General features: G+C 40.9%; 1 protein-coding gene and 1 long non-coding RNA gene across 2 annotated transcripts in view; one reads left to right on the top strand and one right to left on the bottom strand.

The window, feature by feature from the left end:
- Positions 1-17,346, top strand: part of LOC134657885 (uncharacterized) — a 186,171-nt gene that overhangs the window by 83,577 nt on the left and 85,248 nt on the right. Inside the window, exon 2 of the long non-coding RNA XR_010097653.1 lies at positions 3,651-3,936. This is a non-coding gene — a long non-coding RNA (uncharacterized LOC134657885). The remainder of the gene's footprint in view (positions 1-3,650; positions 3,937-17,346) is intronic.
- LOC134657852 (phosphoinositide 3-kinase regulatory subunit 4) overlaps positions 1-17,346 on the bottom strand; it is a 40,447-nt gene that overhangs the window by 5,971 nt on the left and 17,130 nt on the right. The window contains exons 14-27 of the mRNA XM_063513430.1: positions 16,583-16,726; positions 15,913-16,029; positions 13,387-13,521; positions 12,409-12,487; positions 11,589-11,665; positions 10,488-10,606; positions 8,888-8,982; positions 8,056-8,181; positions 6,414-6,489; positions 5,371-5,466; positions 4,398-4,520; positions 3,399-3,509; positions 1,673-1,736; positions 986-1,076 (exon numbers count right to left, since the gene is read on the bottom strand). Coding sequence (XP_063369500.1) covers positions 986-1,076; positions 1,673-1,736; positions 3,399-3,509; positions 4,398-4,520; positions 5,371-5,466; positions 6,414-6,489; positions 8,056-8,181; positions 8,888-8,982; positions 10,488-10,606; positions 11,589-11,665; positions 12,409-12,487; positions 13,387-13,521; positions 15,913-16,029; positions 16,583-16,726 — 1,453 coding nt within the window. The remainder of the gene's footprint in view (positions 1-985; positions 1,077-1,672; positions 1,737-3,398; positions 3,510-4,397; positions 4,521-5,370; positions 5,467-6,413; positions 6,490-8,055; positions 8,182-8,887; positions 8,983-10,487; positions 10,607-11,588; positions 11,666-12,408; positions 12,488-13,386; positions 13,522-15,912; positions 16,030-16,582; positions 16,727-17,346) is intronic.

The raw sequence follows: 17,346 nt of genomic DNA, 5'->3' as shown, positions 1-17,346 counted from the left end.
ATCTCAGTAAAACTCAGAAACAGACGGAAAAAAACCTTAGTTACTGAATAAAAGTTAGCGATTTTTTTACACAGGCTCTCAACAGGTGATATAAAAAAAGTCGAATTAATCAAGCGCCGTTCTCCTACCACTCCAAGGAATGATGCCGCTAAAAAAGATATAAGAATCAGCTTGTAATAGCACAGTCGCCATCAGATATATCGGAGCGGCCAAGGTGTTCACAATATCCGAACCATTGACATAGATATCTAGGGACTGGCTTTACGGGCAATAATAATGAGGCATGACAGGGGCCAGTACAGCGGTGTGAAATCGCTACAATGCGATTGGTTGATAAGTTCGCATCACGCGCGCGATTGGTTGACGAGTTCGCATTACGCGCGCTATTGGTCGCAACTAGTTGCGTTAGACTGCACGATTGGCTGGAATTCGTGAGTAACACCGCTGAACTAGTACCATTTTTAGTGCCCCATTAGCCCGTCCTTAGATATTATACGTCAATGATCTGAACACGCCTCTATTGTCAGGCGTTTGAGTGCGTGTTCAGATATTGTGAACACACTTTTATAATTTTAATTTATTTGTGAAATGTTCACTCTTTATTTGCAGTGTCTGTTTTCACTTTCTTTAATCCACTATTGTTTCCAAACTACAAATTCACTATGTTTGTATTTTAAAGTCTCACTGGCTAGCATTTCAAAATGTTCTTTAAACAAGCGAGGTCAAGCACAAATTTTACAAGAGGCCACACACGAAGTCCTTTTTCTGGCGGGCGCAGCGCGCCGCCAGTGCAGCACGAGGCCGCACTGGCAGGATCGCCATGTGGTGTGAGACGTTAATTGAGACAACCAATCGGTTATAAGTATGTCTTTATTCTGGATAATGTTCCTAAGTGCTAGCGTATATATAATAATAAGGCTACGTAAGAGTGTGCGTGGCTTAGCGCACACTACAACGACCTAGTACTCCAGTACGAACACTGTACCTGGAGCTCGCAGGTCCCACCCGACGACAGTGGCGTAGAGCGTGCAGTACGCCACAACGCCGCCAGCACACGTCACGCAGCAGCACCCGCCCTACAACACAATAGTAGATTTTAATTCGAAGGATAAAATGCACGCATTTCTGACCAGGGGCCCGTTTCTCATAATCATAATAATCATAATCATAATCTTTATTGTTTTTGAGAAATGGGTTACATTGCCAGTAATTACTATTGTAACAATATTTCATGGACTCACCAAGACTCTACCTTTACAGGTGTACAAACAAATATTTCCGTTACCTACATAACAAATGATGTCAAGTATTAATACAATCATATATCACAATCTTAAAGTCTTATTAACACCTCATGCAATAACAAAGGACACAAAATTAAATTAAAATAAAGTCGAAGTCATACACAATAAAATCCCATTAAATCATTATTTAAAAATTCATTAATACTATAAAAACATCTCTGTATTAGCCAAGCTCTCTCAAAAGCTTGTAAGCTTGTTGTTGTAATACAAGTGGAAGTCCCTTTCTAACAAAAGCTGTCAAAAAGTGACATTCGCTTGTATTACAAGTTACAAGCTTTTGAGAAACGGGCCCCAGGTATTTTGGCGCTCGAACGCGGAGTAATTCGGGACCTTCCGAACAAAAAAATAAATAAAATGAAAACAGGTACCTCGGCGCCCATCTCTAGCTGCCGGCACTGCGACAGTGTCATGCGCGACGAGCCGGAGTCTGGTCTGTAATAAAAGAAACGTTAAAAAACATAACATTTCGCATAACTTAACATGCCTAATTGCCTATTTGTAGCTGAAAGTATTGGCGTAATTTTAAGAAGAAAAAGATGTATTTATTGCCACAACAGCGAATACAGAAAACACAATATTAAAACAAAAAAACCGGCCAAGTGCGAGTCGGACTCGCGCACGGAGGGTTCCGCACCATCAACAAAAAATAGAGCAAAAAATCGTGTTTGTTATATGGGAGCCCCCCTTAAATATTTATTTTATTTTATTTTTAGTATTTGTTGTTATAGCGGCAACAGAGATACATCATTTGTGAAAATTTCAACTGTCGCGGTTCATGAGATACAGCAAAATGCGATTTAGCTCACTGAGTGAGACAAAATGACATTCAAGTCACCTTTATAGTCAAATGTCATTTCAACATGCGGGGTCTAATAAGAGTTCGAAATACTTGGGTTCTATTATCTCTGTCCCTTTCACACTGTTAGCAAAAAGAAACAGACGAAAAAAAGTTAAAACGACATTCAACAGTATATTCACGGTTTATAATAGACCCCCGAAAAACTTCAGACCGCATCGTTCCAAACCACGTACGAGTATGAATTCTTAATAATTAATAAATAAAAATAAAGTTTAAGATTTGATAAAAACTAATAAAATACTATATTTTAGGTATTTTATTGTACAATTAAAATAACGAACTCAAAAAATACACAGATCATCACGCAAAATTAATTATTTTACTTTTAAGAATTCCTACCATAGTTGACAAATAGTACGTATCCGCAATTCGGACCGTATCTTACAAATATTTTTTTTACAAAAAAAAGTTGTCGCTTGAAGTGTCAGTTAATGTTTGTTATTTCTATATTATTTTAATGGAATTTATTATTACGTTTTGTTTTTGTGTTCCATTGCGGTAATTAAACTTAATTGTTTGTATATCTTAAGAAAACATGAGTGCAGGTATTAAGTGATGAACAAGGATTACATTTTTCAAGTTGTCTAATAGGTATGTTCTCATTGCGCTGAGGTGAAAAATGTTGTGTACTACACGAGATCAAAGTTATTTACATCTCGTGCGCTTTTGAGTCCCTTACTACGCTCAAGATTCTAAATTAGATTCACGAGCGTAGCGAGTGAATCTATTATAGAATCTTTCGCTTGCACGGGACTCAAAATAAGCACTCGAAGAAATATCAAACTTTGATCACTTGTTGTACAAATAACTATTATTCAACCACAACTTACATGTTTTGTGACACAATAAATAATAACAAGAGACAAAAAGAAAGTTGACAAGAGACAAAAAAAAGAAGGCGACATACAATTTGACACAAATAAGCAGCAGCAATAAATGAATGAATGATGATGATGTGTTTTGAGCAGTAATAGCAATTTACATATTTATTTTACCTAAGTAGAGGGTCATGTGTTGTGGTAAAGAATAGGCGCTGACTCAGCATAGATACTGCGGAGACCGCAGCGCTGATCTTCCGTCAGAACCTTAAATAAACCTACAGTAATGAACGACCAGTGCAGCGCCAGTCGATGTATGTATGAAATACGTAGGTATATATTTATATGTATTTGTATTTGTAGATACTATAAATATATTTGCGGATATTCATAATCATTTACGTTTAGTAAACAAACCTGAGTACAAATATGGAGCCCTCCTGTGTGGCGGCGACGAGAGACTGCCCGCCCTCGCAAGCCGCCATTGATATCACCGGCCCGGCGCCTCGGTTGTACATCGCTTTTGATCTGGTAGCAAATTCAATTCATTAAAACAATACTACCGTGGGGCTTAGTCAATTATTGTAAAAATGTCCTATAATCACTACATAGTATAAAAAAAGCGGCCAAGTGCGAGTCGGACTCGCCCATGAAGGGTTCCGTATTTAGGGGATTTTGACGTATTAAAAAAAAACTACTTACTAGATTTCGTTCAAACCAATTTTTGGTGGAAGTTTGCATGGTAATGTACATCATATATTTTTTTTAGTTTTATCATTCTCTTATTTTAGAAGTTACAGGGGGGGGGGGGGGGACACATTTTACCACTTTGGAAGCGTCTCTCGCGCAAACTATTCAGTTTAGAAAAAAATGATATTAGAAACCTCAATATCATTTTTGAAGACCTATCCATAGATACCCCACACGTATGGGTTTGATGAAAAATTTTTTTTGAGTTTCAGTTGTAAGTATGGGGTACCCCCAAAATTTATTGTTTTCTTTCTATTTTTGTATGAGAATCTTAATGCGGTTCACAGAATACATCTACTTACCAAGTTTCAACAGTATAGTTCTTATAGTTTCGGAAAAAAGTGGCTGTGACATACGGACGGACAGACAGACGGACAGACAGACAGACAGACAAGACGACTCCATAAGGGTTCCGTTTTTTGCCATTTGGCTACACCCTAACCCTAAAAAAGTCGCTTCCCGCTGTCTGACCCTATATGTATGCTTAGATCTTTAAAATTACGCAACGGATTTTGATGCGGTTTTTTTTAATAGATAGAGTGATTCAACGGGAAGGATTATGTATAATTTGTTAACCCGTGCGAAGCCGGGGCTGGTTGCTAGAATTTAATAAAACAAATATGGGGCGGGTCGCTAGTCTAAGATAAGAGCCATAGAATCACTTACTTATTGACATACGCGTGTTGAGCGAGACGGTTAGCGTCCCACAGTCTCACGGTTCCATCGTCGGAGCAGGAGCCGAAGAGGTTCTTCTGACCCGGTAACGTCACCAGCTGGGTCACGCGAGCCCTGTGTTGTGAACAAAACGTGAGGGTTAAGACACACAAGACAACATTCATTATGTGTTGAATTTATTATCACTAATATTTAGTATTTTTTGACTGGTCTGGCCTAGTGGGTAGTGACGCTGCTTGTGAAGGTCCTGGGTTCGAATCCCGGTAAGGGCATTTATATGTGTGATAAGCACAGATATTTGTTCCTGAGTCTTGGGTGTTTTCTATGTATTTATGTATTTGTATATTATATATATCGTTGTTTGAGAACCCACAAAACAAGCCTTCTTGAGCTTAATGTGGGACTAAGTCAATCTGTGTAAGCATGTCCTATAATATTGAATTATTATTAAATTAACTTTCTTACATTTTTATGTGATAACCTCGTAAGACCTAGTGTGTATTACGATGTACCTACACTCCGTTTCAATTTAATTAGAACCTTAGGATTAACTTTCCCCCTTTAATATATTTTTAAATATTGATCATAGCGAAAATGTGTAGTCTTTTTTGTAGAAAATTTTATGTAAGTACTTTAAGATTTTTTTTGCTATGGACCACCGTTTACGAGATATTAACGAAAAACTAAAAAGGGACGGGTAGATAAAACACTAAAGATTAATGGTAGGGGTGAGTGCCATTTTGAACTTTCTTGTAATATTAAATAAAGTTTATCAAAAGGAAAAGATAAATTCACATTATTTATTATTAATGAACCTTGACGAGTAAGCAAGTGCACAGTCAATATTAATATATTTACACCGCGCCAATAAACAAGGGGCCCCTGTGCTGCCCCCTACAGTTCATGCACGCTCCCTTTAGTCCTAAAAAAATTGTACAAGTTGGTAAAGAGTAGTAAAACTGACTTGTGCTCGTGCAAGTACGCCAGCAGCTGGTTTCCGGGCCGCCAGGAGGAGGGTGGTCGGACCTCGTCGCAATTGTCTGTGCTGTCATCATTGGACCTGCGAACAACACATTATTATACAGTGCAACCTGGACAAATTAAATCTCAACCACTTCAAAGGCAGTTGACGAATAAAAAAAAAAGCGGCCAAGTGCGAGTCGGACTCGCCCATGAAGGGTTCCGTATTTAGGCGATTTATGACGTATTAAAAAAAAACTACTTACTAGATCTCGTTCAAACCAATTTTCGGTGGAAGTTTACATGGTAATGTACATCATATATTTTTTTTTGTTTTATCATTCTCTTATTTTAGAAGTTACAGGGGGGGGGGGACACACATTTTACCACTTTGGAAGTGTCTCTCGCGCAAACTATTCAGTTTAGAAAAAAAATGATATTAATGCGGTTCACAGAATACATCTACTTACCAAGTTTCAACAGTATAGTTCTTATAGTTTCGGAGAAAAGTGGCTGTGACATACGGACGGACAGACAGACGGACAGACAGACAGACAGACAGACAGACAGACAGACATGACGAATCTATAAGGGTTCCGTTTTTTGCCATTTGGCTACGGAACCCTAAAAAGTCGGTAAAGTGGAAGGCGAAGGACCTAAGGGCCAACCACCAACAACCTAGATGGTCTGACCAAGTTAAGAAGACCACGTCAGGCAAACTCCAACAAGCGGTGAGGCCTAGGTACGGGAGATTGAAACCGATGGAGACTAATCACAGGAATTGCGAAACCAGTTGTCCTTGTCGTTATAATATTTATTATTTATTTTATCTCCCCGTTACAAACTCTCGGGTTTTTAAGCCGGGTCATTTATAAGGCGTGCGTGGGGACATAGATGCAACACGTAGAGGCCGTTTGGAGAGCTTTGGTGTTATTATTCAACTATTACAAGCATCAAAGGATTGTGCAGCGTATTAGGCATATCGACTTACTTTTGTTTGTGGCCGATAGTGGCGGCCAAAGATTTAAAATTTATGTTATTTTTTACCTTAATGACTTGTGAAATTTCTGTTGCATCCTCGCTGTCAAGTTCCTCAGTTCGACGCGGCACGGGGCCATGCTGTCTGCGTTCAACACCAACATATTAAAAAAGAATTACAACATATTAAAAAAATAACTATAAATTAAAAAAGTTCCATAATAGTAATAAACTGAAATAGATGTCATACAGGGTGTCTCTGACCATGGGTCTTTAAATCCAGGTCTCGATTCTACTCGCTAAACTGAGCTACTTTTATTATGGCACCAACCCCGAAATCCCGAAAAAAATTTTTATTTTTTCATACATTTTGGCTGATCAGATGTAGACGTTTTCTATGGAAAAGCCAAAAAATTTTCCCCGATTTTAGGGTTGGTCCCATCTTAGTAAACGTAGCTCAGTTTAGCGAGTAAAATCAAGCCCTGGATTTAAAGCCCCATGGTCAGAGACACCATGTATAATAAAGAAAAAGTGACAAAGCCCTCCTCAAAGACAAAGTGGTAAAGGCCGGATTCGAACCGGCGTCTTTAGCAATCCGGGCTAACGCCTTGAACCCCTTGGCCACCCCGCCACGGTGGAACCCGTCCCAATTTCTCGACTATATGGCATCTTAGTAAGACTAAGCGTCTTTGACCAACTCTAAGGGCAAGCAATATGCGCTTCCACCTCCTATTATATGCGCTTGTAGATCGACAAACGCCAAAGAAAAAGAAAAAATGTATCGGGACGACAGATACTACGAAGTCACGTGACTATTTCCATACATTATTTAATTTCGGTTGGTGTTTTCTATCAATGATTGTCATCTTGGCTAGGCCCCCTGATGACGGCGTGAAGCTATTAATATTACACTTTATAAATTTTTAAAGAAAAACAAAATATTCTTGAGACGACCGGAAACCCGGCCTTATATTCGAATATCTCAGTCAAGACACGAAGTTTTCTCAGGACCATTTCTCAAATGTAAGTATTTATTCTTCTTACGAAAACACACATATAGTTTGTCAAAGGACTGTCTCATTTCAAACATAGACAGAGAGAATCATACTATCTTTGTCTTACACTAGTACAGTCAGCAGCAGAAGTTGCTAAGCGGGCGAGGTGTTCAAAATTACCTTGACACGCTCTTATTCTCCTAACAATAAAGTCGCGTCAAGATCATAATGAACACCTGGCCCGCTTAGCAACTTCTGCTGCTGACTGTACTAGCACCCAAAAGAAAAGGGTGAGTATAGTTTTCCTGGCTCCTACTGACTGACAAATATAACTATAACCATAGAGAAAAAAATACATAGATTGCTCACTCCATTATTATTACTCCATTATTAAAACTGATGTTTAATACCAAAAAAAACTATTAATTTCAGTGTCTACATCCAGCATCGAGTAGCGGAACTATCAGTACTGCTACTTGACAATAGATGTAGCACCGACCGGAAAGCCTTATGCTCAACAACATAAGGGTTTCCGGTCGGTGCTCAACAACATAAGGCTTTCCGGTCGGTGCTACATCTATTGTCAAGTAGCAGTACTGATAGTTCCGCTACTCGATGCTAGATGTAGACACTGAAATTAATAGTATTTTTGGACCAAAACTGATGTATGGAGTGAGCACTCTTGTCTTACTATATTTCTCTATGCTATAACTCACATTGCACGTAGCTCGCGCTGTGTCCCATTTGCGAGTGTGTGTGTCCCACGCTCTGACGTCCCAGGTTACTAGTGGATACTGCTTGGGACTGGGGTGGAGCTTGTGAGACAGAGACGGACTCTGGCGCTGTAAGAGACAGGAAATTATTGAAGTCAGTCCAGGGCCATTCTCAAAAAATATGTCTGATTCCTAATTGCCGCGGCACATACAAAATGTATGAAAAAAGTCGTGGCAATTAGATGCAACCGCTGACATGTTCTCAGAGAATGACCCTCCATATTAATTCTGCACGGACTAGGTGTGCAAATTAACTTTAAATTACTATGAAAGTATGGCATTCATATTGGCATTGCTGTATGTCAACAATAGGGTATTTAACTGTATTTAAAATAAATTATTTTACACCATGCATGAAATAAAGCATCAGACCAGAAGATTATTTTAAAATCCGTATAAAACTATAAAGAGTAGGTTATTTGATTGTGACGTCACATGCTAGCGTTTCATATAAATTCCATAGTTGCGCAATCATTTTGACATTTCGAAAAAAGAAACTGATTTGACTAGTAGTCAAATACCCTATAACACTGACAATCCAACCTCTAGACTGAGCTTAGGCCAATTATTTCATGAAACCGATGCTGCCAAAAATACGGGGGTGCGGGGGGACGAGGTGAGCGAATCCCGTGCCGTGATTGGTCCGTTCAAAGACACGGACCAATCACGGCACGGGATTGACTCGAAGATGGAGTAACGCTACCGTATGTGTGGCAGAGGGGGTAGCGCGACTATGCTATGTCTAGAGGTTGGATTGTCTGTGCCCTATAATTACCTCTGATCGAAGTAGGGTCGTGTCCCTGTCCGAACATGTGTTGCCACTCGGTGTTCATGTGTGGTTCTTGCGATGTCGATGTTTTGTGGGTCCTCCTGTTCAGATCATAACTATTAACCATAAAAATCATAAGGTAAAAGTCATAGGAAAACTAATAAAAAGTTAGTTATAAAAATATTGTACAAGGGGCTGAACACATTTGGCTAAAACCTTTTGTTACGCATGTTACAAGCACGTCGCCGAACCTTAACACCTCGACCGCCAAGACCACAGAATTTATAATAGTACCTACCTACTAGGTATAGAAGGTTCACTCCCTAACAAAATGCGTCTATTACGACAGATATGACCGCTAGGTGGCGCAAGCGCGAGTAGGCGTTCGTTCCGTAGCGGTGCGCGGCAACTACTATGGCTAGACACCAAAATGGGTGTGGGCCGCATGTACTTGTAGCGACGCGATGAAATCGCGGAGTGAGCCACGCCTGGTCAGACGTCACACAGTCACACGACAGATTAATATTGTCAATATCTGTGTCGGACCGTTTTGATTTTTTTGATATTTTCGTTTTTTAAGGCGCTAGAGCCCTTCAAAAATGGCCAAAATGGCCTAATTGACTATGCCGCAATGAGAGGCGTGCTATTCAAAACTGATATCAATTAGTCAAAAAAGCAAAACGGTCCGACACAGATAATGTCATTATCATTTAGATTTCCAAATTTGGTTACGATTGGAAACTTAAGTTTTGGAGGAGGAAACAGTCGAGTACGAAACCTCGATTTTTGAGATTCTTACGCAGGATTTTTCGCCTTGTCCTTATCGCACTAGTTTTAGGAGTAGCTTCCGTTAGCGAGACGGGTATATTTACCTAAAATATTTAAATCTTAGCTCCTGTTGGCTCTTAAGAAACCTATAATAGTTACTTACGATACAAGTGCGGAAAAGAGGAAATTCGAAACGAGTGGCGATGTATTAAAAGTTTCCGGTTCACTTGAACCTAAACTCAATTTACCCTATTGCACAGTACAACATAAGGTCAAAAACACATATTCTCATATAAACATAAATTCTTGTACTGTGCAATAGGGTAAATTGAGTTTAGATTCAAGTGAACCGGAAACTATTAAAACACGACCGAAGGGAGTGTTTTAAATCGACACGAGTTGCGAATTACCTATTCGCACGTGTATCGTACAACGTTTTACAGCCTACATATGCCCCTTTAAATATTTGACATAGCAACGAAAAGTGCTTATTTACGCACTAGTGCGGGAAAGTAGCACCATATGTACTGTAAACTCCTTTTACAGTACATATGGGGCTACTTTTCCGCACTAGTGCGTAAAATAGCACTTTTCGTTCGTATGTCGAAACTTTAAAGTGCCATATGTACTGTAAAACGTTGTTCGATACACGTGCGAATAGGTAATTCGCAACTCGTGTCGATTTAAAACACTCCCTTCGGTCGTGTTTTAATTTATCGCCACTCGTTTCGAACTTCCTCTTTTTCGCACTTGTATCGAAAATAACTATTTTGGACAATCTTTTTTGTCTTTAACACTAGTTTTTAGTTATAATTGTATAGAACGTGTGTATACATACCTGTTTTGCGACGCATACATCTTGTCGATGGGCATAGCGTCGCCTCCTGTATCCAGTTGCACGGATCGTGAAATATTACTTCCCGTCAATGAGAGACGCCCCGGTGCGTCGGTTATGTGCTGAAACAAGTGGGTAAGTCTTAGTGTAAGGCCTGAGTGGACGCTCGAGTTGGGCGTGCAGCGGGGCGGGGCGCGCGGCGTGCATGTTAAACAAATGCAAGCGTATAGGAGCGGCCTTAGTGCACGCTGCTCACATCACGCGTGAGCCCACAGCCACGCTGCACGCCCCGCCGAGCGAGCGTCCACTCAGGCCTTACACTTACTTTAAGCCCACAGTTCATCTGTACCAAGCTTAGAGGTTATAACCAAACGGAGACGCCTTGTCTGTAATTTTCTATACAAAGTCTGCCGATTTTTGCGGGGGAGGGGCACGCCAAATGTATGCGTAACGTAAAAATAGCCATGTCAGATAAACGTCAGTCCATACATTATGTATGACCATTGGCCGCTTATTTCGACAGAGGGGAACGCCTGCTAATGGCTACTCCGTTTGGTTATATCCTCTAAGGTACCAAGAGACAGTGTTTTTTTTCTATAAGTATATTTTTTATAATAAACTGATTGATGATTGGCCCTACTCACACCTGATGGAAAGTGAAGACAGGACCTAAGATGGAGCTCACTGGTTCAGTAATAGCCTATACAAGTAGATATACACTCATACAATAAGGAGTATTATGCAATGTTTTGCCACCAGAGAGCAGCACTAGTGACTTTATTTAGTATACCATAGAGTAACGTATACAAGTTTTCACAGACAACCAAATATGACATTGATACATCAAGGCGGTTTGTTTACAAAGGGCCTACCGGGAAACGCGAAATCGAAACTCAGCTGTCTGCCTCTTTATCGCTCGAATATGCAAGAGTGACAGAGAGGTTAGATAACAAAATTTCGACTCTCTCGTTTGCGGTAGACCCTTGAGAAGAGATTGTCACTTATTGTGGGAGTGGCGCCCCCTACGCAGACTTTCGCGTAATATTCCCTATTACTTATTACGTAAATTCAACTGTCTTTTTATTAACTTTTAAGTTATTCTACCTGTGTGGAGGAGCCTTGGATCTTGATGAGGTGTGCACTCATGGCCAGTAGCTGGTTCTCAACCTGTTCTGTCATACCTGGATAAACAACCATAATGAGCCACTTAATAGGGTATTTGACATTTTTTTATGAATGGACGATCAGGTTTGTTTTGAGGATCTAATGTCTGTATGGGACCCATTGTATTAAAGCTATACAAAAGTCACAAATGATGGTCAAAGTCTGGCACCCGCACTTTACTGACGAAACGCTTCATAGAAAATGGCAATACATCGTGACGTCACCATGTAACGTTAGAAGCCGTTTCGATGTATGAAAAACGAGGAAATTGCGATTTTGTCGGTGAAATATTGCGTTTATGTATATTGTTGCCATACAATATTTTTTTAAATCGAATGGTACCATTATTTTTTTCCTATCCGGAAATAAAAAATTTTTTTTTTAACTTTAAGGTCTTGTATTTTGTTTAATTCCCATATATTTATTAACCTTCCAATGTACTGTGATAAATTGCTCATTTTATATCTATTTAACTAGATTTAGTTATTAAATTCAACATATGTGTCAACAACCCTATTTTGTTACAAAAGATCTAAGTGTAAGGCCTGAGTGGACGCTCGAGTTGTGCGTGCAGCGGGGCGGGGCGTGCGGCGTGCATGTTAAACAAATGCAAGCGTATAGGAGCGGCCTTAGTGCACGCTGCTCACATCACGCGTGAGCCCACAGCCACGCTGCACGCCCCGCCGAACGCTCCGCTTCGAGCGTCTACTCAGGCCTTACAGTTACTTTACACTAAAAGAGAGACGTATTATGGTTTTACCGTCGGACGCCAGTCTCCTAAATAGATTCCTGAGCTGTGGCCCCATCTCACTATACTGTGGCATCACGCCCTGCTTCACCTACAATAGAAGAAAAAAGTAATAGAAAATTGTTCCATATTTTATTAGTTAATTAGTAGATATTCTTAGGTTTTATCTACGGTCATAAACATAGCTAAAACTGTAATAAGACTAATAAGGTGCATTTTCAATCTCGGGTAAAAAGTTTGTACCTACCTACTTGTTTTATGTACATTATTTTATTACATTATTATTGGTCACCATGGTCTAAAACGTAATAATCATAAGTCTAACGCACCTTCTTTCTCTAAGGGCCGATTGCACCATACCAATAACCCGGGGTTAACCGGTTAAACCTGGAGTTACCATGGTTACCAGTACAATTAGACACTGGGTTAACGGTTTAACCGCTTAACCCCGGGTTAGTGGGATGGTGCAAGTGGCCCTAAGTGTTTGTAATACTCAATCTGCGTCACTGTGAACTAATAAGACTGCGTCCAAGACCCTAGGAATAAATTCTTCTAGTCCTATTTTCTATAGTTCACTAAAAAATACGAAACACTAGCGACTCGCCCGGCTTCGCACGGGTTAACTAATTATACATAAACCTTCCTCCTGAATCACTGTATCTATTAAAAAAAAACAGACAAGTGCGAGTCGGACTCGCCCATAGAGAGTTCCGTACTTTTTAGTATTTGTTGTTATAGCGGCAACAGAAATACTGTGAAAATTTGAACTGCTAGACACTATCAGGGTTTATGAGATACAGCCTGGTGACAGACAGACGGACGGACGGACAGTAGAGTCTTAGTAATAGCGTCCCGTTTTTACCCTTTGGGTACGGAACCCTAAAAACGCATCAAAATCCGTTGTGTAGTTTCAAAGATCTAAGCATACATACAGACAGACAGGGAAGTGACTTTGTTTTATACTATGTAGTGAAGTGTTTTCAAACTGACCTTGAGTCTAGCGGTCCTCCTTTCTCTAAGTGTTTGCACCAGTCGATCCACGTCTCCATGGCGTAAGACCGCATCCAATACTTTCCTAGGAATAGGTTCCTCTAGACTTTCCAATAGTAGCTCTGCTCTATCCACCTGGGAAACAAGCAAATCGTTTGAAATAAATACAATAAGCCATTATTAGGACAAGTAAAATATAGTGCTCTATTTTATTAGAAAAACTTGACTTTTCCAATACTCTCTCTTCTTCCGCGCGTTGTCCCAGCATTTTGGCCAAGGCTCATGGGAGCCTGGGGTCCGCTTGGCAACTAATCCCAGGAATTGGCGTAGGCACTAGTTTTTACGAAATCGACTGCCATCTGACCTTCCAACCCAGAGGGTAAACTAGGCCGTATTGGGATTAGTCCGGTTTCCTCACGATGTTTTCCTTCACCGAAAAGCGACTGGTAAAATATCAAATGATATTTCGTACATAAGTTCCGAAAAACTCATTGGTACGAGCCGGGGTTTGAACCCGCGACCTCCGGATTGCAAGTCGCACGCTCTTACCGCTAGGCGAAAAGCGCTTATTCGTACCTACTACTATAAATACATAGGGCTTTCATGTCTTGTATATTACCATAGAGAAATATAAGTAAAGAAAGAGTGGTAACTCCATCCATTAGTTCTCTTACCAAAACGCGACTTATTTCGTAGTCGACATCTAACGTCAAGTAGTGGAATTATCAGTACCGCTACTTGACACCAGATGTCACAAGAGTCGCTACTGACGAAAAATGTACTGCTAAAACAATTTACAACTAATATTATAAGCGGAAGGAGTTGAAAATAGAGTTCCGGTGCATCCGGTTATAATATTAGCTGAAAATTGTTTTAATTTGCCGCGAGATCTATTGTCAACCAGCAGAACTGATAATGTCCGCTGCTTGACGCTAGATGGCGACTACGAAAAACTCGCGTTTTAGTAAGAAAACTGATGTATGGAGTTACCACTCTTTCTTTACTTATTTTCTCTATGATATTACGATACGTACCTGTATGAGCTTGTGTTTGAGGTGGGGCCACACCAGCGGCGATATCTTGCAGTTCACGTCGATGGGGTTGAGCAGACTCGCCACGCTACACCGCACACTTCCTGTCTTGTATATCACGTACCTGTATGAGCTTGTGTTTGAGGTGGGGCCACACCAGCGGCGATATCTTGCAGTTCACGTCGATGGGGTTGAGCAGACTCGCCACGCTACACCGCACACTTCCTGTCTTGTATATCACGTACCTGTATGAGCTTGTGTTTGAGGTGGGGCCACACCAGCGGCGATATCTTGCAGTTCACGTCGATGGGGTTGAGCAGACTCGCCACGCTACACCGCACACTTCCTGTCTTGTATATCACGTACCTGTATGAGCTTGTGTTTGAGGTGGGGCCACACCAGCGGCGATATCTTGCAGTTCACGTCGATGGGGTTGAGCAGACTCGCCACGCTACACCGCACACTTCCTGTCTTGTATATCACGTACCTGTATGAGCTTGTGTTTGAGGTGGGGCCACACCAGCGGCGATATCTTGCAGTTCACGTCGATGGGGTTGAGCAGACTCGCCACGCTACACCGCACACTTCCTGTCTTGTATATCACGTACCTGTATGAGCTTGTGTTTAAGGTGGGGCCACACCAGCGGCGATATCTTGCAGTTCACGTGGATGGGGTTCAGCAGACTCGCCACGCTACACCGCACACTTCCTGTCTTGTATATCACGTACCTGTATGAGCTTGTGTTTGAGGTGGGGCCACACCAGCGGCGATATCTTGCAATTCACGTGGATGGGGTCATGGGGTTGAGCAGACTCGCCACGCTACACCGCACACTTCCTGTCTTGTATATCACGTACCTGTATGAGCTTGTGTTTGAGGTGGGGCCACACCAGCGGCGATATCTTGCAGTTCACGTCGATGGGGTTGGGCAGACTGACTACGCTACACCGCACACTTCCTGTCTTGTATATCACGTACCTGTATGAGCTTGTGTTTGAGGTGGGGCCACACCAGCGGCGATATCTTGCAGTTCACGTGGATGGGGTTGAGCAGACTCGCCACGCTACACCGCACACTTCCTGTCTTGTATATCACGTACCTGTATGAGCTTGTGTTTGAGGTGGGGCCACACCAGCGGCGATATCTTGCAGTTCACGTGGATGGGGTTGAGCAGACTCGCCACGCTACACCGCACACTTCCTGTCTTATGACGACCGGTCTGGCCTAGTGGGTAGTGACCCTGCCTGTGAAGCCGCGGTCCTGGGTTCGAATCCCAGTAAGGGCATTTATTTGTGTGATGAGCACAGATATTTGTTCCTGAGTCATGGTTGTTTTCTATGTATTTAAGTATTTGTATATTATATATATCGTTGTCTGAGTACTCACAACACAAGCTTTCTTGAGCTTACCGTGGGGCTTAGTCAATTTGTGTAATAATGTCCTATAATATTTATTTATTTATTTATTTATTTATTTGTCTTGTATACCACGTACCTGTATGAGCTTGTGTTTGAGGTGGGGCCACACCAGGGGCGATATCTTGCAGTTCACGTCGATGGGGTTTAGCAGACTCGCCACGCATGCAATCAAACCGCACACTTCGTGTCTTATCTATAAAGAGAACACAATATTACAAAAAAAATGTATATAATTTTTAGGGTTCCGTACCCAAAGGGTAAAAACGGAACCCTATTACTGAGACTCCGCTGTCCGTCTGTCCGTCACCAGGCTGCAACTCATGAACCGTGATAGATAAATAGTTGAAATTTTCACAGAAGATGTATTTCTGTTGCCGCTATAACAACAAATACTAAAAGCAAAATAAAATAAATATTTAAGTGGGGCTCCCATACAACAAACGTGATTTTTTGTCGTTTCTTGCGTAATTACGGAACCCTTCGTGCGCGAGTCCAACTCGCACTTGGGCGTTTTTTAGAACCCTTATAGGATCACTCGTGCGCCTGTCTGTCTGTCTGTCCGACCATTCCCCTCCCTTTATCTCCGAAACTATCGGGTCTAAAAATTTTGAAAAACATACACAAAATAGTTCTTTACCTATGGATGACAGGAAAACCTATTAGAAGTGTGCAGTCAAGCGTGAGTCGAACTTAATGTACTTATTTTCTTGATCTTCACTCCGACTCGTTTCCTCATGGTTACTTACCCATAGATTCGGATGGGCGAGGTACACGGCGCTCTCAGCCACTAGATCGCATAGGGATTGTTTCGGTAGGAGCCCTAGTTCGGCTAGACTGCTTGTAGCTCGTAGGGCTTTCGATATTATCCACTCCGATTGGTCCGTCAAGCCCTGCGGAAAACAAGACAATCAATACCAAAAAAATAATTACAAAATAGTCCAGAATACCCTTTTATGATCAAAAAAATACCTAAAACACTTAAGGTTTGCCCAAAAGGTGTGCCCAAAATATACATATTTTTAAATTTATTTATTTCAACAAAAATACTTATATATGTCTAGGTATACAAAAGTTTCGCCAAACTGTAAACAGTTTGTTGGCAAATAGTGCGCTCTCAATTATTTATTAAAATAATTATTTGAAGAGTTTCCAAGATTTCTCCAGAATTTAGCAAACACTGGTAAAACTGAAGACTAATATTTGGGTATTTCAGTACTTAATCTGGGGCCCATTTCTCAAACGGTATTAGTCTAACAGTATTAGTGTGTTGCCATGGTAACCCATACGATTTGACGGTTCGTGGACCAATAATATTAGTGTAATACCGTTCCGAACGGTATTAGACCGCGAACTGTCAAATCGTATGGGTTACTATGGCAACACACTAATAATATTAGACTAATACCGTTTGAGAAATAGGCCCCTGGTTGAATTATTGACATATGTGATATGGAATTATCTCATAGCTCTCTTGATAGCAAATGTAATGGATTGTATGGGGTGATAACCT

This window comes from Cydia amplana, chromosome 21 (genome assembly GCF_948474715.1).
Source record: "Cydia amplana chromosome 21, ilCydAmpl1.1, whole genome shotgun sequence".
NCBI lineage: Eukaryota > Metazoa > Arthropoda > Insecta > Lepidoptera > Tortricidae > Cydia > Cydia amplana.
Note: the sequence above shows the minus strand (reverse complement) of the source record. Positions and strands in the feature narration are given on the sequence as shown.